General features: G+C 39.8%; 1 protein-coding gene across 1 annotated transcript in view; it reads right to left on the bottom strand.

Moving 5' to 3' along the window:
* Positions 1 to 21,535, bottom strand: part of kcnh2b (potassium voltage-gated channel, subfamily H (eag-related), member 2b) — a 434,397-nt gene that overhangs the window by 182,298 nt on the left and 230,564 nt on the right. The window contains exons 3-6 of the mRNA XM_074692997.1: positions 12,024 to 12,179; positions 9,302 to 9,512; positions 7,757 to 8,094; positions 7,462 to 7,673 (exon numbers count right to left, since the gene is read on the bottom strand). Of these exons, the coding sequence (XP_074549098.1) occupies positions 7,462 to 7,673; positions 7,757 to 8,094; positions 9,302 to 9,512; positions 12,024 to 12,179 (917 nt within the window). The remainder of the gene's footprint in view (positions 1 to 7,461; positions 7,674 to 7,756; positions 8,095 to 9,301; positions 9,513 to 12,023; positions 12,180 to 21,535) is intronic.

The raw sequence follows: 21,535 nt of genomic DNA, 5'->3' as shown, positions 1-21,535 counted from the left end.
CATCCACTTATAAACTGATCTATAATTCACTGAAGTACAGTAAAATGTGAGCCTCTCCTCAGAGATCTCGTCCTCCTTACAGCAGAGCCAGCTCATTAAAGAAACATACACAGCCTACATTCCATTTAAGTGATGTAAGTCTTTAATGGCATAACAAGTGTTCTCTGATAACTGCCTCCGTGCTCTACACTGAGAGCCTTTCTTACATCAACACAGCCAAGAATTCAGAAAGTAGCAATAATTTCACGTGGTGACACAAAATGTTGTAGTGGGATTTCAACAACCCCCCAAATAATACGTTTTTGATTACAAATGTGGGAGTTTGTCCTGAGATGATTAGATATACCAGACAGGAACCGTTTGAGTTTCAGTGCCTCAGCAGGAAGAAAGGCAAAAAGCTCTGGCAAAGAAAAACCAACCCAATAAATCATCGTAATTAAGACTATTTTTTGCCTTCCTCATTCACAACTTCTGCACCGGGGTGCTCAGCATTAGACCTCAGAGACCTTCATCTCATTTTCCGTCCAAACTTTTTCTGTCAGAGGAAACATTTAAGAGATTAATATCCAAAATTCTGCACATCTACAAGCTGCTTAATTGGGACTGGATATGTCAGAACCACAAAGTTTGCAGGAGTTTAGAGACGGTTTCAGAAAGGAAATTGCAAGTTGGACCTCAGAGTCATCGCAGGGTCCACGAAGATAGATTAGAGCAGCAGGGCTTCTTAAAGCACCGAGACATGAGGCTCTCATTTTAAACTTTGTGCAACAAAACAATGTTAAGATAAAGTTGAGGTTGCTGCCTAAATGTTAGTTTAACAATAGAAAGTAAAAGATGCAAAAAAAAAAAAAAAAAAAAAAAAAAGGGGGGGGGGGGGGGGGGACTACTTTATCTCTTTTGTTTTTTAACAAGCTGCTGCATCTGGAATATATCAAAGAGCAGAAATTAACTTGCAACTAATTTCACTTACTCTTAGATCATCATTAGGGTAAATAGAGGCTTAGTTTTTCAAATCAGCACATCATTATAAGTATATCTATGCACTTTATGACTGTTTTAACTACTTCTAAAACCAAAAATAAGCCTTAATCATTTTTTACACAAGCCTCTGACAGCTTGAGTTGTTTGTTTACTTAATTGCAGAGCAGAACTCTAAAAGCTCTAACACTGAATGAGGCAACTAAATGCACATTTTTGTGAGATAATGAAAATGTATCATCTCTCAAAAAACTCATTCAGCACTGATCTAGTAACCACTTTAACCATGTGATGGTTTAAATCCATCAGATCCAGGCAATCCACCAACATTTCAACAGTTTTTTCCCAAGAGAAGTGAAATTTAGTCATTAAATTCTGAACAAAATGAGGATCTGTGCAATAAAATCTAACAAAAACACCCTTTCTCCTCTGTCTCACTCTCTATTCTGAATGTTAAAAGAGAGGTCTGGATCATCATCCCCAGCGCTGGATCCACAGGCCCTCCTTAAACAACACATGCACACCTGAAACTTCCAAAACAACCCTCAGTGCACTCACTGTCCTGTTCTGAAAGGATTGGGATGGTTCGTACCGTTTTGCTGCCGGGTGCGGTGTGTGCCATCCATTGCTCCATTGGGTCCCACTCTGTAGTTGGATGTGACAGGCTGCTTGAGTGGAGAAGCAGTGTGTGTGAGTGTGAGTGTGCATGTGTGTGTGTATGGGCGAGTGGAGGAGGACGTCAGAGTGTTGTGAGTGAGTCTGTCCCTATAGTGCATGCTCACATGTCCGTGGGAAAGCCATGTATGGAGCTGGGTGTGTGTCAGGAATATTGTATGAGAGGGTGTGATGGATGAGTGTGTGGAGTGTGGATCTTCTTCTCTTGCTAATCAAGTGTCCTCTATAGGGTGCAGCCATTGTCATCAAAGCTTCCAGTGACACTGCAGTGAGTGTGTGTGCAACCATGTGTGTATGATCCCATCTCATCCATACGATGTGCAGTGGTCTCCTCAGCCCTTCCTCTTCCTCAGCTTTAGTTCCCCATCGTCTCAGCATCTATCCATCAAGATTCTTTATTAAACTGAGTCCACTGTCCACTGTGTCCACATAGGTCCACTGCTCTCCAGAAACCTGAAGATTCATCACCATACTGGAGAAGCTGACTTTAACTGTTGTAGCTTTGGTAAAGAAGCACATCTGAGGCAAAAGCGGAGCTTCCTAGCAGTCAGATGATGCTCACTCAGATGTTGTTTAGAAACACTCTCCCTGTGCAACTGTTAAAAATAAGAATAGAGGTATTCAGATCAAACCATTTCCTGTACTTGTGCTTAATTCTGCTGTAAAAATGAGTATCTTAATATGTACTTGAAGACTCACCTCTTTACAGCTGCCTTTGCTTTTAGAGCATTTTAACAAATCATTTTACTAAATTTTCTTTACTAACTAGAAACTTTCAAATTTTAATTGGTTCTTTTAGTTTGTTTTGTCTGTAAAGCACTTTGAATTGCCTTGCAAAAATGTGCTATTTCAAAAAACGTGCTTTGTCTTACTCAAATGGGGTTTTCTGGGGTGTAGGTGTCAGCCTCTAGTGGGCACTCAAGGAACTGCATCTCTTTTGTACTTTGGCATTTCTTTTGGAACCCTTTAACTTTTTAAATGCAGGGGATATAAAGTCTATTTGAATTTTAAGTCTTTAAATTTCCATCCAAGAAAAAAGAAAAAAAACATAAACATTTTTGTTTTTAGATTATTGGGAAGCTAAGATCAGAAAAACTGACAAACAATAAATAAATAAATAAATAAATAAATAAATAAATAAATAAATAGAAATAAAAAATGTAAAAAAAAAAAGAAAAAAAAAGATAAAGAATTAAAAAATAAAAACAAAAATGAAATAAAATATAGAAAAGTAAAAAGTGACTCAAATGGTTAAGCAACAAGTTACAGGGTTAATCCTCTGCTTGGTTTTTGCCTTACATTACTTAAATCCAGCTGCTAGGTAGCGACTGCTCACTTAATGTGGTGACATTCAAAAACAACCACATTGATCACCTATAATAGCCACTTAGCTCTCAGGGAGACACTCAACACAATTTTTCATCTGCCATAAAAACTTATTTCCACCACCACAGACTGAGTCAACATCATAAATGTGTTCTTTCCAGGAAATGAATGTCCAAAATGTTATCGAGAATACCAACAAGTTGTTTGGTTTGTTTTTTGGTGATTTTTTGGACCTTCTGCTTCCTCATACTGACAAATCAGCACAAGAGAAAATGTAACCTGTTTTAATTTCATGGGACCCTCAAAGAACGCTTTGGTATTTACAGTCCAGTCACGCACTCCTGCACAAACAACAGAATTTAGTTTTCATGAGCCACTTTGTGTGCACAGCAGCTTTGGTCATGACAAAGAGCGAGATGCAAAAACCATCAACATGTTGAGAGCAGGAAAAAGGGAACAGTGCCACGAGCCATGAGAGAGCAAATGAGAGGAAGGGGGTGTCTGAAAGTGCTCCTGTTCTTGCTGTCAGATGTTTTATGAAACACTTCAATTATTCAGCCTTGTTGACGTTCAACATCTTCTTCTCTGCTCCCCTGAGGCCTGTCAGAAAGCTACCTGATGTGGTGCTGCCATCTGGAGGCTTCAGATGGTAATACAGGTGCTTAAATAGAAAATTATACGAGTTGATCTCAGACTTTTACTTTCAAGGCAGGGAAGTTGTTTAGGTGAGGAAAAGATGGATGGTCCTGAGAGTATGTGAACGACAGGAGCTGTAAGATGTATTACAGCTTGGACAGTGGAGGGGTAAGGCCCAGTTTTAAAGCTGGCAGCACCTCTTCACACAGATCAAAGAGTGAGAAGGATCTGAGTTAAACCACAAAGCTCAGCTGGAGATTTATGTGATCTTTGCTCTCTATTTGATTAAATACTGAGAAATGACTGGAATCAGCCTCAGCAGTCGACAAAAGCTGCAGGCTTTAGGTTCCCACAGGAAAGGTCAGGGGTAGATTTTTGAGGCCATCATGGATCTAACATTTCCTATGCCTACTTACTGGATGTTACACTACCTCTTTAACCCAAAATTGATCTTTTTTGTGTATCATCTCCTCAAAAAAAGCAGACTTTTTTAACCACATAAAATCAGTCATAACATGACAGAACAAGGTGATGATGTAAAACAGGAAACAGACACTGTCGGTGTCCACGCTGTTTATTCTGTGTTTTTCCATTCTTCCTGTCACAGTCTATATATAGCCATCCACAGCATTTGGAGACACAGCTGGTGCTGTTCCCTCCATCTGTACATTGATGTAGCTACAGAATAAAGTGCTTTAATGCTTGTGTGTGCTTTACATACACACACAACTCCCTCAGCGCACACAGTCAGGTTACCTTTTGACCTTGACAGCTGCACTCCACATACAATGCTCCACATAAAATGCTCCATGATTGCGTTAGATTTATGTTTCGCTTCATCATTAACTTGAGATGCTTCTCTGCTCACGTCCTCATTCTTATTCAGAGAGGAAAGAGAATGATGCATCAAACAATATGAAAGATCAGAAATACTCCTCTTCAGTAAATCTTACAATCCCTGAAAGAGCTTAGCTCAATCTTTTCTCGGTCTTTGTTCTTAGTTTACCATGTTTGGGCTTCTCTGTCAGAGCATCTGAGGAAGACTACAGACACACCAGCTCATTATTTTTCAGCAATCATAAAGTAGATTCAGTCTTAATAGATGTTTTAGTCACAAATAGTTACACTTTAATAAACGGTAATTGCTGAATTATGCAGTGTGCATCAGATAAATGAGGTAAAAGCAGCTGCAGCAATGAGGGGTGCTTAATAAACCTCTAATTAAGGGAAAAACAGAAGGTGATTTACAACAGGATGCAGATATCTGTCGAGTTTTTGGATGAGATTTGACAGTTAGCTCTAAATTTACCGTATATTTCACACTGGAAGTGTTTCAACACAACACAACACAACAGTACATTTTCAAGATGTCAATTGTCAAGAAGGTATTACTTCCTCTCGCACTAGTTTGCCACAACATGAGCCATGTTATGTTTTCTTAACACAACACACAAAGTTAAAATCTGTGTTTGGTAGATTATTTCTTTGTTGTAAAGGTGCTTCTTGTTGATAAATCTAATACTGTTGTAAGACTGGTTTAAACGGGGCCAGCTTTATAAGGAACATGTATTTGTAGGATGAGCAGCAGAGCTGAGTATGTGGGTTGAGCCCATAAAGAATTTGCCAAACCTTCTCTGCCCACACCAAATAGTTTATGCTTGACACAACCACGAAGACGCATGGCTTTGTGAAGACAAATGATATCATTTGAACAGCTTTTCCCCCCCTTGTGCGGTCCTTTCAAGTGGAAAATTTCCACGTCATGCACCTCTGAAAATTTCAAACTAACAGCACAGATACCCTTAGACAAACAGGAGCTCAAAGTGTCCAAAGTACGAAAAATACTGGCGTTTGTAAAAAACAAATTGGCAGAGAAGAGGAATTGGCGCAAAAAAATAAAAATAAAAAGCAGAAACAGTTTAAACAACTTCCTCTGTGGTAAATGTAGGTATGCAATATTCCGCCCCCTGCAGTTTGGGAATATATGCTGTGCAGAGTGTAAAAAGCACAAAAGCCAAATGTGTTTTCTCTGCTAATTCTGCACATCTCATTTCACTTCATTGAATGACGTAACTTGGTTTTATGGGTCACAGCACTGGTTCCATCAAGCAAAGCATGCTGAGTCTTGGAGCACACATCTACATTCCGCTGCAGCAGGGTCGATGCTTTAGGGGAACCAGAAACTCAAAGCCAGAGTTAATGGCAACAGTAGAATAAGCTGTTTGGCATTGGCAAAGATTTGGCAGAATTTTTATGAATGTAACCCACATATGCATGTTCCCTACTTGTTGATATTTTTTCTCTTTTTCTCTTCTGTTTTTAGTTTTCTCTGTATCTATAGCCTGCCATTCCTTTTTATGGCTCATTTGTTGGCCATTGACCCCAGACTGGTTATGTTTGCAGTGGTGTTTTTACTATTGTTGTTCTTGCGTGTCTGGAGATCTTACATGTAACCATGGTCACATTTGTTGCACAAGAGGTTTCAGCTATTAGCAGCCTGTGGCATGTCGATGCTAACTGGTGCTAGGCCCAATGTTCTCTGTGAGCTGAGGAGAAGGAGGCAAAGACGACATGATGCATTGTTACAATGGAGAACTAAATTACCACAAACACCTTTCCTGACTTTCTGTACTCTGTTAATGTACGCAGCTAGCAATGTTTAGTTGGTTAACCCCTCTGACTTAACCCTTCTGTCTTTACTTTAAAGCCATGTTTGACCATGAGAGATTTTCTTATTTACCACTATTGGTAGAAAGAGATTGTATTTGTTGTTGAATGTAATCTGTAAGTGCTTTGTTGTACACACACTATCAAAACTAAACTGCTTATCTGTCGTTCTTTGTCATCATGAGTGAGGTACCTCATATTTTCAACATCTGCTGAGAAATAAATCGATCTTTTGGGGTGAACCAGGCTGCGCAGTCTCCTTCACCAGTTTTGTTGCTTTTTCTGCACCTTGGTGAAATAATGAAGTCAGGCAGACTTTCCATCTTACAGAAACGTCCCATATGGTCACCTCCGCTTCTCTGAATTACTTTGACAAATGCTTTCACACAGATGTGGAAAGAAAACACAGGTGGCTGCAACACAAACACATCATTTCTCAACATGCTTAAAAGACAACTCACAACTTCTCTGACCAACAAGTACGAGATAACAGCTAATCTTCATCATTTCATCCTTTTCGCCCTGTGTTGTTTCACACGCATTGCTTATCCAGCCAGCTATAGAAAGTGACATTTCATACAATGTTCCTGCAAACAGGAGACAGTTATGTAAGACACAACTTCAGACAGAACATCTACAGTGGGAGGTAAAAGCTTTTTAAGAGCAATTAGTGTGAGTGAAGTGATGTGTTTGCAGCCTGTGAGAGAGGAGGAAGAGATGTGACTCCTCTGACTCTGACAGGCAGATGGGAGATGAAAAACGTAGGCTTGTCACAACCTGAGGAAATGAAACCGCTGCCTCACAACACGTCCCATACGTCCTTTTCTGTGTTTCTCCCTCAGTCAATTACTAGAAATTGGAACAGCACCATGCCTCCCTCCATCAGCATCTCATCAGAGCTCGAGCATTATCTCCTCAGGAAGACTTGTCACATTACAGCAGGTGGAGGTGGCTGGCAGGGGCTAAGTTAATTATGCTAACTGGGTTACATCTGCCAGAGAGCACAAATGGATATCGATGTTCATTGCATGCAACAATGTACAACACTGGATCTCCACACTGAGTCGGAGCAGAGAACAGATGTGAAAACTGATCGAATGAACACCAGCCAAACCAAAACCCTCTCAAACTCCACACACAGCTGCTCTCCACTCCTTCCACTCATGTTCAGCGTCCTACCTGTGTGACCTTCTCCGTGACGTTGTGCGTCCTGTCGATGAGCTTGCAGGGAGCTATGATGTCCATCTCCCCCGACGGCAGAGCGATGAGTGGGTCGGGTTTGAAATCCACAAAGTTGAGAGTGATCTGAGGGATCTTGGAGATGGTGCGATACCTCATGAGGTCCGAGTCTGACGTGGAGTTCAAAATGTTAGACTTACTGTTAACTGCACCTGAAAGACACAGACGAAGCAGACAGTGAGGTCGAGGTCTGGGAGGGTTAAAGTAATAGTTTCCCATCTCCTGTTCTCCTCACCTGTGCTGCTGCTGCCCGGCCTGACGCTGGCTCTCCGGTTCTTCCTGTCCCAGTCGGACCTCATGGCCTCGATCTCGTCTACGGAGGAGGCTCGACGCATGCTGTGGAAGCTCTCCCGTGAGCGGCTGTGCGACAAGGAGCAGTTGGAGCCCGAACCGTCTGGGTTGAGGCTGAGGCGGTGGTGAGGTGCTACACAGGGTGACGACTGGGTGAGGGGACCCACGAGGTGTGTTCTGTGGGGTGGAGGAGGAGGTGCGGGTGGTGGAACTGTACGGTCAGAGCTCAGTAAGGTGCGCTGGTCCTCCTGGCGGTCTTCAGGCCAACTCTGCAAAGCCGATCTAAGAAAGCAAAGAGGGCATGATAGAAACCAGCAGGAAGCACTGAACTGCAGGGTCAGGTTGAAGTGCATGAATTAAACATTCTCCCACTAACTAGAAAAAATAATTTTGCAAAACAAAACAAAACGTCTCTGTTTTTTGACCAGCATAAACTTTGACTTTGATTTCCATACAGAAATCTCTTCGATGTCAGGATTTTGAAACTCTTCTCAGTAAATCAGCTGTAAGCCAGTCAAAAAAATCTTGCAGTAGAATTTAGGTAGATTATTCTGTATCTTAAAAAAATAAAGTGGCTAATATTATAGCAAATATTTCCATACCAACCACTTCCTATGCAGAAAACTATAGCTCAGTCCTGCTGCAGATTTTGTTAAACAAGTTGAAAAGAGAGGATTTGCTCAACAAACTATTCACGAAACAATTCTTGTTCCTTAAAGCAGTGATTCCCAAACTTAGTGCTGTGAAGGTATTGCAAGTAGACCGCTGAATCATTTTCAAAATAGTTCGATTTTTGTGTGCTGGCGGGGTGTACTTATATATATTAAAAAAAAATTTAAAAGGATATTAAAAATGTTCAAACATCTTCAAATTTCTTATTTTGTTTTGTTTTTTTTTCCCTTCAAGAATTAGACATGCAAAATGGCAAGCAAATGGGAGATAGGAACTTTTGAAACTTTAAAGTGGGCCTTTAGTTAGAAAAGGTTGGGAACCGCTGCCTTAAAGCCTTTTTTCCATTTATAACACCCTCTGCAGAACCATGTTCAAACTACAGTTGGAAGTGACCTGAATCTGATTTTTTTGCTCAAATCTGACCCATATCTGCTTTGTTTCTGACAGTGTGAGCGTTCCCTTACTGATGGAAATATAAGCCATATAAGGTAACCAAGATGTTACCAATTGACAAAATTGTATAATACAACTTGTGAAAGACAAAACACAGACTAATTGACTCTTAATATGCTTGAATGAGAGCGTACTCTGTGTATTGAAAGGGTAAGTTGCCAAGTTCTCAAACAACAGAGTGTAAATTTAGGAGTCTTCAATATGAGTTAATAAGATGATGTTTTTTTTCTTTAATATGAGCCAAATTCATCTGGATTTTCAAGAAAAAAACAGAATCAGCAACAAGTTCACAAAAATTATCATGGATGTCATTAAGTAAAAATCCTACTAAGAATGGAGCAGATCTTTTGACAGCACCACCAACCTGCTCCCACTGATCTGCTCCTGGTGGTCTGCTGTTAAAGGGGGGAGAGGCAGGAACTCCCCCAGGCCTAATGACTCTGGACTGTGGTCTGGATGCAGCGGCAGAGGTGTAGCGGTGGGGATGTGACCGGCCTCTGCGTCGTCTAGAGACGCTTTACTGTTGGATAAAGAGCCCAGCAGTGGCAGACGTAACTTGAAGCCCCGTGGACGACCTGAGGGAGACAAGGAGGAGAGGGGATAGGAACAAATGCCATGAAAGTAAAAAACAGATCAGAACTTAAACTAAAATGTGAATTAAAGACAGAAACAAGCAGAGATATGACATGGCAGGATATCTTCTGTGGTATAGGGTACACTCAGAGAGGGGATGGAAACAATCTATGGGAATCTGGGGCAGTTACAGTGATTACAATTTGCTTTAAATACAAGAAATCTGGTGACAGTCAGACATGAATCCTAAAATAATCAGTGTCCTACTTTAGATGCTGCTCTGCAGGGTTATCTCTCTGTAAAATTACAGCTCATAGAACAGCATTTCATAAGAGCCAAGCATAAAAAAAATCTGAAAAGGATTCAGAAAAAAGACCCAACGTGAACCACCTGATGTTCCTGGACTCATCTGGACTCATTTTCACTTTTTTAAAAGGAAGTGTCATTAACAGGCAGAACAGAGAAGAATCTAACTGCTGAACAGTGTTAACTTTGGCAGCTTTTTTTGATGAGGTATTTCACCAAAAATCCATTCCTGTGAGCTTTAGTCACACTTCTCGCCCTTCCACAGTTTTAGTTCACCGTTAGTTGAAACTTTTAGTTTGAATCAACAATAAGGAACAAGCTGTTCTTTATGACTTTTAGAGGAAACGTTTCCTGTCTTGAACTGATTAAATCACCTAACGGGGTGTCACGCTTGTTTCGGTTCAGGGGCCACATCGCACCTGTCCAATTTTTTCAGTCCTGATACCAACAATAAACCCAGGGTTTGGTACCAGCTGATACTGAATGATGGAAATATAAGAATGAGGATGAGACTGAAAACTATGTTTTTGGAACTTCAGAGTTTTTTTTTTCTTAATTGTGGAAGAACATTGACTTTACAATCAGCAATCAGCATTTATCCTACAGTAGAGTGCAACATGTATAACAGGCAAAACACATTCGATAGTTCTTAATTTAGCTCTTTTAAGTTTTTCAAGCAACTTAGGACATGCAACAGAACATGGGAAGATTCTGTAAAAGACTGTAGAAGACAAAAACAAAACCAAGAGTAAGGCAAAAGTAACTTCAGACTTTTCTAACTTTGTAAACCAAAATGAAATAAAAATGTGTTTAAACTGACTGTATCCTTATTTTATGGGATTACTGATGTGTAAAGATTTGGTAAGTAAATCATCAGCACTAAGAGGTATTACAGTTTAACTGTAAATGGCAGCAGAGGATCAGTGAGGAGGAATTAAACTCTCACACATTGTCATAAGTTTATGTCAGAGTTTGTGGTGAAATAAGTGAAAACCTCCAAACTGTAAAGCTGCCGCATTTATCTTCCTTCATGATATTTTTTGCTTCCCCTCAAACAAATTCACAGACCTGCTAGTGTTAAAGATTTTGTACACACACATACATACACACATGCACGGTTGCTGTAAGCAAGAAAGAGCATAGTTCTGAGTTGAGTAGATCTATAGCTCTTTATCATCTGTATCCAATCTGACTTTCTGAGTAATTACCAGGATGGGATTGGTGCATCCTGAGGCCACATACACTCCAGTTTGATCTGAAGTGGCCCAAACAAGCAGAATCAGAACAGAATCACTAATAAATAACAACAACTCAAACTTTTCACTTTGTTTTAGATGAAAAAAAGAACAATGACTATCTGAAAATATTTACCTTCAAGCCTAAGTTTCTGTCACACGTTTTGAATGTAATAGATTTATAGATAAAAATAATAAAAGTTGTGGCAGCTCATGAACCATAGGGTTCCATCAAACCAACTTTTTGAACTGCGCTAATCTTCATACAACCTGTAGACCATCAACACTTTGTTTATTTCACCCAAGCAGCAACCTCCAGTCTGAGAATATGAGAAAATGCGAAAGTGCTAAAATCTGCTGTTTCTTAAGTGTCCACTTGAGGCTGGCTCCAGAAGTACTGAAAGTCAGATACACACCAAGCCCAAAAAAAGCCATTTTCATAGCAGAAATTAACCTTTTTACAGCCTGGTTTAAAATACGTGTCTGAGTTTATTATCGGCACACACTCTACAGGGGGTAAATTTTTTTCTAACTCGTCAGTTCAGAGGATACTAAGATTGTGAGTTGCCCAATCAGAGGCACAGCTCAGGGTCACATGACCGACAGGAACCCTATAGCTGTACACAAAGCCCTTGCCACTACCAATATGGCTGCTATAGCCGATGTGCTTCATTTCCTGTTTCAGAAACAGACGGATGTCAGAATGATGATGATGTCAGAAGACTACGTCCATGTTTTTTACAGTCTATGATTTCACCCCCTTTACTAGACCTACCAGGGAAGGCTCTGAAATTTGGGGTTTCATTCTGGGTAGCTGTTGTGGACGTCCTAATTTTATACAGTTCACTACCTCACATCAACAAGTTCTTAAAAAGAAAGGAGGAAACCAGCTGTCCAGGACGTATCTCTGATATGACTGCACCATCTTTGAGTTAGACAGCAAATGAAGAACAAGGGTTAGAGGATAGTTACCGGTGACGAGCCAGGGGGGCAGGCGGTGGTTGAGCCTCTCTTTGTGACCCTCGAATGTGTCCTCTGACATGACCTCGAAGTTCAGGATGAACATGATCACCACGCCATCCTCGTTCTTCACGGGCACCACGTCCACCATACACAGGAAACACTGACCTGCACGACAGAGGAGGAGAGGACGCTCAGAGTCACTGAGGGAAAACTGTGTGTGTGGTTTAAAACAGCAGTAATGAGTGTTTTATATCCCCATGTGTTTATGATCACACACACACACTGTAAATGAGAGCATGTATGCATTAATTACACAGGCCATCTCTCACACATACACTTTTTCATTCACTCTCCTTATTAAATGTGCATCTGTGCTTAATCAGCTCAAACACTCTCGGCCATATGAGACCACGCACGTTTGCTAATCTGCCACATGAGCGCTAAAACAGCTAAGTAAGCGTGAAATTAGGCTGCACATGACAGTGAGTAGCTCTTAGTTTCCTATCAGGGCTAAAACTGTGCTGTACGTCAAGACGGTGAGTCCAACTGAGCTGCTACTCCAGCTCTGACACAAAAAAGATGTTCCTTCAAGGCTTCAGACGTGAAACAAGATCTATCACTTAGGTTTAAAACAAAACATCAAAGCTCATGAAGACAAAATTAGCAGAAATGCTCAGAGACAGTCTGGAAAACACACAGGAGATAAAAAGTTAGTGGGCATGTGGAGGATTAGGTGAGGAGGGTGAGGAAACAGTGCCCTCATTTTTGAACAGAAGCTACAAAGAGAGGTCAACATGCAGATCAACTGATGCTACACTCACAGCAAATAAATACTGGCTAAGCAACTCCAAAATAACATGCAGCTATCAATCCAGTTTAATCCATCTTTCCACACCAGCATCACGTTGACCATCTGCCCTGAAAGCCAAGCTCCAACAAAATGAATCCAGAAAAATCAAACAAAGTCTGAAACTGTGGATGAGCTTTCAGAGATTTAAACGGACCATTTCAATCCCCGTGTTGAATCAAACCCACAGCCTGAGGTGGCCCTCTGTGTGTCCCCTCTCCTCCCACAATGCACAGCTCTTACCTGGACAGTGATGGTCAGTGACGGCCTCTACAAATGGCAGCTGCAGCCCTTTGAGGGGCTACGAGCTGACATTATTCAACTGGACATACAAGTGTGTGTCAGCTGCAGCCTGCATCTCTCACCCGCCCGCCCTGTCATTCATCCCACATCATCGCTGGAGAGTGGGCTCAAATCCGATTGGACAACAGCGTAATCCCAACACAGGAGGGAAAAAAATATGAAACACAGGGAAAACTAAAGGATTACACCATCTGGCCATATCTCACAGCCTCTGTGCTCGTGTGTCTGTGTGTGTGTGTGTTTACCCGTGTGAATGTGCAGTTTGTTAGTATGATAATGAGCCTCGTGCTCATTCATAAGCTATGGGGTCATGCCCATTCATGCCCGTTTCATTAACAGCCGTGACACTGCATTCACAGCCTCTCTAATCACTCAAGGTGTTGCTGCATCACACCTTGTGCAGCTTTAAAACGATGCTCTGGGTTTTCCCGCGTGCTCTGCATCACAAGGAAAAGAAGCTCCTTCAGATTTTCATCAAGGGAAGCTCAATAAAATATCTGCACATGTAAAACGGTATTGGCCCAGATATGACAGGGTGTTCACTAAACCTCAAATACATCTGTAAAAAGAGATTTGTTCTAAAATCAAGGTTTTAGTTCCTCTTATCTGTGGATCAAGAGTATGTAAACCTGCTGTCACTCAGGGTAACAGCTTCCATCATAAAATGTATTAATCATGTCTCTGATAGAAAATGTAAATGTGTACATCATTTATAACATTATTCATTTCATAGTCTCTAACCAAACCAAACTTTACCTAGCAAGGTCTCACTTATTGGGCTCTGCATAGTCTACTTGTATAAAGCTCTAAGCACAAGACCAGATTGAACTTATGAAATGGAGCTTAAAACCAGTTCTGAAAGCAGGATCAGAAATATTTGAGGCTAAAATGTTGTTTTTAGGTTAAAAAATTCTGAATATGAGAAACAATCCTGATAAAATCCAGATCCTGATCCTGCCATAAAAACATCCCGACATATTTTTCCCATATCGCCCCCTAGTGGAATACATTTGCCTTGGTCAGAAGCAGAGTTTGCTAATGTTTACACAGCATGTAACGCTGCAGAAAACTGACCACTGATCATCTGGAATCAAGCATAGACTGTATATAGAATGGAAAGCATGGCTCCGCCATTTACTTTTGTACGGTTTTGAAGCCAAAATACCTCAGTTGTGGAGCTAGAGTTGCAAAGTAAGGATTGTGAGGGACTCTGAGAGAATCTGAGAGGAGCAGGGTGACCAAAATATAAGTTATTTTTTTCTTTTGAGAGTCTAATCACTTTTTGACTCTAACTCCCGACATATTCTATAATCCCTAAAAAAAAATGCACGAGAACAGCAGCTGTCAATCATCATATAATGTGACGTAAAGCCTTGTTTTTAACCTCTCCTAACTAATAAATAGAACTTTATTTGTCATTGCAACAAGTACAACGAAATTGCAGTTACATCACTTCTAACATATAAGAAAACAAACTTAGACAAGGGAAGACCGGAATGGGATAAACCTAGGAGCTGCTACCCAGCACCCCTTTGACTGGATAAGAAATAACAACATTTGGAAAGGAGAAGGGAAAAAAAACTATTCCCCAGCAAGGCGGGCAGTTTGAGATCAAGAAAAACATATCAGCATATAAGCACATGATAACGACAGACTAAGAAAAACTTGAAGACTAGCACAAGTGTCACTGCTCAGCCACGGGGGGCATGCATGCAGCCTTACTCAGCGCCCACACACCAACCCTCTGCAGCTGAACTGTGACGCAGCCAAAAAAGGCGTTTAGTCCAAGGTTGTGTGTGTGCCATGTGACTTCATGTATATGTATGTGGAAGCCCATGGACGACATCACCACCCAGACTCAACAATATCTGCCATCTGATGGTGGCCATGGAGATGACCTCAAAGAGTTCTGATCCAGAGACAACTTCACAGGAGAAAGGTGGGGAGCATCTGTCTGCATGCCAATTCAGGAGAGTAGAAGCTTATCAGCCTACCAAGGCCAATGTGGAGGAGCCACAAAAGAGAAAAAATTGTTTGGATCAGGCAGACTGTAAAGTTTAGAGTCTTGCTGGTCACCTCTGTGACAATCCAAATGACCTAATTTGGTGGCCCATTACAGCCGAGCCGAGCTGACAACTTATCCAGAAAAAAGAGGACTTGAATACGAGGCAGCCAAATAATATCTTCAAATCACCACAACAATCAGACATGAGAAATATTCTTATGAGGTGTATTAATTTTTTAAAGTTTGACCACAGCCCATCTGAAATGACTGGAGAGCCTGACTTATTGACCTATACTGCAGCCAGTCACCAGGGGGAGCAGTTTTTGTGGTGACCTCACTTTGAGCTGAGCAAGATAACGTCCTTTTTTTTTTTTTTACAGCCTATGGTATCAAGAGACACCTGAGGGATAGGTGAGCTTTGATTTCATCTGTCTGTGATGACAGATGTGATTCGTACACATATGCACCCCACAACTGTGCTTGGTTGTTGCTGTCAAGTTGGGTTGCCAGGTCTGACGACACTTATCCTACATAGTACTTATGAACAGAATTTTAATTGATATTAATGTGAAAAGTTGGAAGAAGAAAAGGTGGAAAAGCAGGAGACTCCCAGAGAAATCGAGAGTAGTCCCTTACGAAAGAAAAATATATGTACCAATATATTTTTTGAAATGTATTGTAATATATTATTGGTATAATATGATCTACATGGAATAATATATTGAGGGCACATATACAATATATTATATATTCATGAAATATATTTCAATATATTGCAAAATATACAAATGATTGCCGCTTTCCATATATTGCAATATATTGGAAAATATAAATACTAAATCTCATATATGGGAATATATGACCTAATATATGACATAATATCTTCCAATATGCTGCAATATATTTTTCTTTGGTAGGGGGTGGTAGGTCTGCCAAATGTAGACACCCCTGTCTTCAGTGGTTCATTTACACAGGTGTGATTATGTTTTTCTTTTGAATGTAACTTATTACTTTCAAAGGTAACAAATGAGGATTTATTTAAAAAAAAAAAAAAAAAAAAAACTCACTTTCTCCTCAATGTGTTTATGAAAGCAGGGCTGAGTAAAAAACTTGGAATAACAGCTCTCATATTACTTCAAACAGATTTAATAGGATTAAGAGATTACCTTAAAGACTCTAATTACTTTCCCTTGAAAGCTATTAAAAAACACATTCCTAGAAGAACTCTTTGTGCATGTCTTTCAATTTCAATCTCGTAGTGTGAGATATTTTATGCATGAGGAAGAATTTTTCCTCAAAAACATTTAAAGTTTGAACAGAAATTTCAGTCCCCCAGCAGTGATACACACATATTAACCATCAGTCTCCTGTGCAGAGTGTAAGAGCAATAAACTGTTTTCTGCTGCAGTATATCTGGCACAGGACACAGATGTGTGTGTTTTATGGATGACAGATGTGATTCGTACACATATGCATTTGTGCAGACATGTGCATACACACAGAGGCACACACACACAGTGGGATTAAATGTGTACAGAAGAGGATTTGTCTTCGATTGTTTTAGTCTAATACATTATGAGAGAGTGTTTGCCGTCAAATCCTCAAATAGAAACAGAGCACTGGAACGTTTTACTGCACTGATGGAAACACTTCCAATTTATAAACGTTATTGTGTGCAAAATCAAACATGTGTGTTAGATTCATGCGTCAGTGGAGTGTTTCCTCCTGTGGTGCAGGGATGCTCACATAAGTGGGTTTACCTGAGTGCACGTGTGTGTGTTTGTGTGCGCGTGTATGTGTGCCCCACATCAACCAGAGCGTTAAAAACAAGAAAATGAGTGAAAACATTTCAGAAGTAACAACCATTGTGTCTCTGTCCACAGCACAGATCTGCTCTGAGAGCATCTGAGAGAAACTGGACTGGGAGGTCAACAGAGCAAACGCCATTTTTATCTAAATGCTCTGTCTGGATTTATTCCAATTCAGCTTGTAGTGTCCCATAATCTGATTCAGCATCCCTGATTCACAAAGCTCCCAGAGATTATCACAATGCTCTTAAATAAAAAAACAGTCACAACTGCTCACGGTGGATGAGGAACAGCTTGATGATCATGAAACGTTTGACTTTGAAAGTGTGTTTACACTGTGTGAAACAGGAAGGCGTGGCTGCCTCCCTCTTTCTGGTGGTAATCTGGAGCCATCAGGAGTATCTCTGACCTCATGCGAGCACGGATTTCATTCTGAAGCACATCAGATATATGTTCCTTTCAATGAAACATGGTATTATCATTTCCATTTTCGATTAAATGTCACATCATTTTGAAGCTATGTCATCCCAAAGATTGTCAGAGCTTCCTCTTTGACCTCTGTGGTGAAGGATTAGGATCCATCCTCAATCCAAAGAGCTATACGTGAATAACCTGTGTTTACACAATCCTGGAAAGGAATTGTGGATTATAAACCGCTGCCCTCTACCACCTATAGACGGCTCTGGGTCAGAGTTTATCTTCCTTTAACTACAACTAAATCAGTTCATGTGGATTTAAGAGAGCTGTGGAGAAACAGTGAAAGTGAAATTAGAAGTCAAGCAGATTGACAGGTAAAGCCAGGATGGAAGGAGTAGAAAAATGAGGTAATAGACAATAGAGAGCATAAAAAGAGTGACTGAGAAGTGAAAAAGAAGTGATGAAAGAGGGACGTATGGAAGCGGTGAAGGGCATTGTTGTCGGGTGGTTTTAGGAGGGCAAGGAGCGAAGGATTAGCTGTTTAGGAAAATCCTTCCTCCCGTGCAGCAGGAGATAAGAGAGGATTGGTGAAGAGGTCACATAGATTTGGCGTCCTGCCAAATAACCTGACGTCTGACTCCTCACATATCTGAAGCTTCAGGATGAGACAGCTCCCAGAGGTGATGTCCTGTCTCTGTAACCTTTTCATCCAGAGAGTGAGATAAGCAGGTGACTCAACACCTCTGTGTCAGAGAGCGTTCTACAACACACTGGATTAAAAATTAGTGTAATAATCTCTGCTATAGAACAAGTGGATTAAAGGAATACAGATTAGTATTCAGTCAAACAAAGCCTCGACTGGTGTGAGGTGAAGGGATCAGGTGAGAGGCTGATTGTGCTGGTTTTACAGGATTTACTGACACTGTGTTTAAGATTAAGTGCGATATCACTCTAAAACATTGGCTTTCAGGTTTATGTTAAATTTAAAGTTACAAATTTACCTTTTAAACATTCCTTTAAAATTATTTTTAAAACCTAAACCTCTGATGTATGAATCATAAAAGCATGTGTCAAGTTTTTTTTTTTCTGTGTGTGAATAATTTTCCATTTTTCATATATTTCATATTTTTTAATGGAGTTAACCACAAATGGTTAATGTGTGATATTATTATTATTATTATTATTATTATTATTATTATTATTATTATTATTATTGTTGTTGTTGTTGTTGCAATTTCATGAATTATTTATTTCTATGCTTTGCAAAACATTTCAACATATTTTTTTCACACATTTTAACTTTGTGTTGAAAATATGCTTGGTGTTGCATGATGTCCACTTCTGTTGACACAGTTTTAATAACAATTTTGACTCAAAAGTTAAATAAATAAATAAATAAATGAATAAAATTAAAATAAAAGAATAGTTTTATTTAGATGTTACTGTTTTCCATCTTTTTTATAATTAATTTTATTTATTTTTATTTTATATATTTATTTATTTTTTTTACCCCTTGGGTTCTTTAGGAATAGAAGGGCTGGCAGGATATGACAGCAGGGGTCCACAGGTGTGTTTGTCTGGCGGTCATCTTAGAGCAGAGACTCCCAAAGTGTGGTACATGAGCTGCTGCTAGGGAGTGGGCAACATAAGTGTAGCAGCATTATTTATTGATATCATATCAATAAAAATTACATAAATTGTTAAATAAACACTTTTTAATGGGGGTAAACAGTTTAATGTTGAATTTTTGTTACATAGTAATGACTGCTATTCATTGCCCAGCGACCATACATGACTGTTATTATTGTTATTATTGTTATTATTATCTTGTTACTTACTGTTATTTTTCCCACCGTTTCTTATGTGAGAGATCATTAGACCCATTACTGTATATTTTTTTCTGTGTTAACAGCAGTCTATCTTTTAAACTTGGTACTGGCTATAAAGACTACACCTTTTCTTTTTTTTATGTTTCGGGCACTGGGGGTGTGTAAGTTAAATCGGGAGGTAAATGAGGGTGCACGTCCTGAAAAGTTTGGGAGCAGCTGTCTTTGAGTCATGACAAATTGAGTTGCAGTTACAACGACCACTAAATGAAGCTCAAAGGAGCTGAGCAGCAGAGAGCTAGAGGCTGATCTGCAGTTCCACCACAGAGTTCACCAACTTTAGGAGAAAATGACTTCAGATGAACACTGCAGTCACCACAATACACCAGAGGGTTAAACTCATCTTTCCCTACATATGTCATGCTATTTCCTTCAAAATGCTCACAGGTACAAAATTGATTTCTTTGTTGTCTTTTTCGGTTCTTTATTAAGGTAAGTTCTAACTATTTATTGTAATGAATTTTAAGTTGATTTATGTTGATTCTTAATTTTGGTGAAACATTTTATGACTCTTCCTTTTAATGGATTATTTGTTGAATAGCACTGGATTACGAGAACAGAACAGTGGAGGGATGGTGCACTGTGTTTATAAAATAATAAATATATATTGATTTGAACAGCATTGCCATTTTCTACAGATCACCCTGGAATCCCTTTATTTCTAAACAAGTTATAGTGAGCTCAGAAAGAAACTCAATAAACTGTTAAACTTGGTCACTGGCAGAATGCGGATGAACTACTACTAACTCACTGAGGGAAGTGAAAATATGTGAAAGATGTTTTTGTTGATTTCCATGGTCAGGACAATTTTTTTTTAATAAATACAACACAGAATGATATAAAGAAAAAATTGATAAAAACAAGTACATTTGCACATTAAAATTGACCAGATCAGGGAGATTAAAAAAGAGTTTGATAAAGAGATATAAGAAATGTGAAAAAAGGAAATAAAATCCTTCACAGTCATACCGTCTTCAGGCTCCAAAGATGAACCATGCAAAGCTTTTATACACTCAATTATCAGCCTGATCATGGATGGCATAAAAAATTACTCTTTTTATTCATACACGTAAGATTGATTGACAAGAAGAACAAAATCTACATCCTTGAATCAGAGAACCTTCATTTTCTGTGGTTTAATACAAAATATCCACGAGCTGAGAGCGTCCTGTTACAGCAACACATCCACTCCTCCTAGTGGACAACAGCAGTCACTACAACTCTGAAGCTGGGTCAGTGGAAAAGGGTGTTTCATTTCACTGACTACACGCCTTTCTGCTCACACCTGCAGAGACTGTTCAAAAGAAAGCTGTTCAAACAGACGATCAATAACTGGTGCTCCTCAATCCCACAGATTAACAGAAAGCTTTCCAAAAAATATATAAGAAACCTATTCTGCAGAAAAGTTTCTGCTAAACTGCTGTTTTTTATTTATGTATTTTTTTTTTTTTTTTTTTAAGGTTTTAGGGAAACAACAACTTGTTTATCTGCAGGAGAGAAACTGACAGATAAGACAAAGTGCTGCAGTGTTGCAGGGAAAAAATGATTTACACTTCTTATCAGTATTATATTTTTACTGTGTTGCTTTTGTAGACTACAGCTGATCCATCATGCAAACCATGTTTATGGATCTGGATGTATTAGTTTAGTGTCCCTGTTCAGTAAAAACATCTTCATTCTCTTCACACCTGAAGAGCATGAGCTCCTGCTGACAGAAACAGAAGAGAGGAGCGTCTCTGCTAAAGTCAGACAAAGGTAAGAGGATGAGGATGTTTGCTCCCAGCTGCTCTGCTCTGCATCAAACACTCAGACCCACACACACACATGAAGTGACAGAGTGACACAGGAGGATGGAGGAGGGAGAGCGTCTCATTCATAAACACATCTCAGATTCATCACTCTTTGGCAGGAAGGAAAACTAGAGGAAAGAAAAAAAAATCAGATCTTCATATCCTCAGATCCGCTGAGACGGGTTGAAATATTCTACAGACTGCTGGACGTGGGCCAACTGGCAGAGCTTATTATGTTCCTGACCACATTCAGAGCCAAGGAACGCTCGCTTAAATCCAAAACACTCAGGACGAGCTGACAGGCACACTTACATAATTGCCTGAAAATGTCATTCATCACTGAGACTACAGCATGAACACGGCTGGATTGGATATTAATGATAATGGATTGAGATTATAGAGTGTATTGACCGGTGTAGCTTCTTGTTTCACTGCAAGTGATGGAAGTATGAGCAGAAATGCTGA

Source organism: Halichoeres trimaculatus, unplaced genomic scaffold (genome assembly GCF_033239565.1).
Source record: "Halichoeres trimaculatus isolate MK-OKI-2021-1 unplaced genomic scaffold, fHalTri1.1 fHalTri1_scaffold_18, whole genome shotgun sequence".
NCBI classification, from domain to species: domain Eukaryota; kingdom Metazoa; phylum Chordata; class Actinopteri; order Labriformes; family Labridae; genus Halichoeres; species Halichoeres trimaculatus.
The sequence above is the reverse complement of the archived record's forward strand: the minus strand, read 5'-3'. Positions and strand labels throughout refer to the sequence as shown.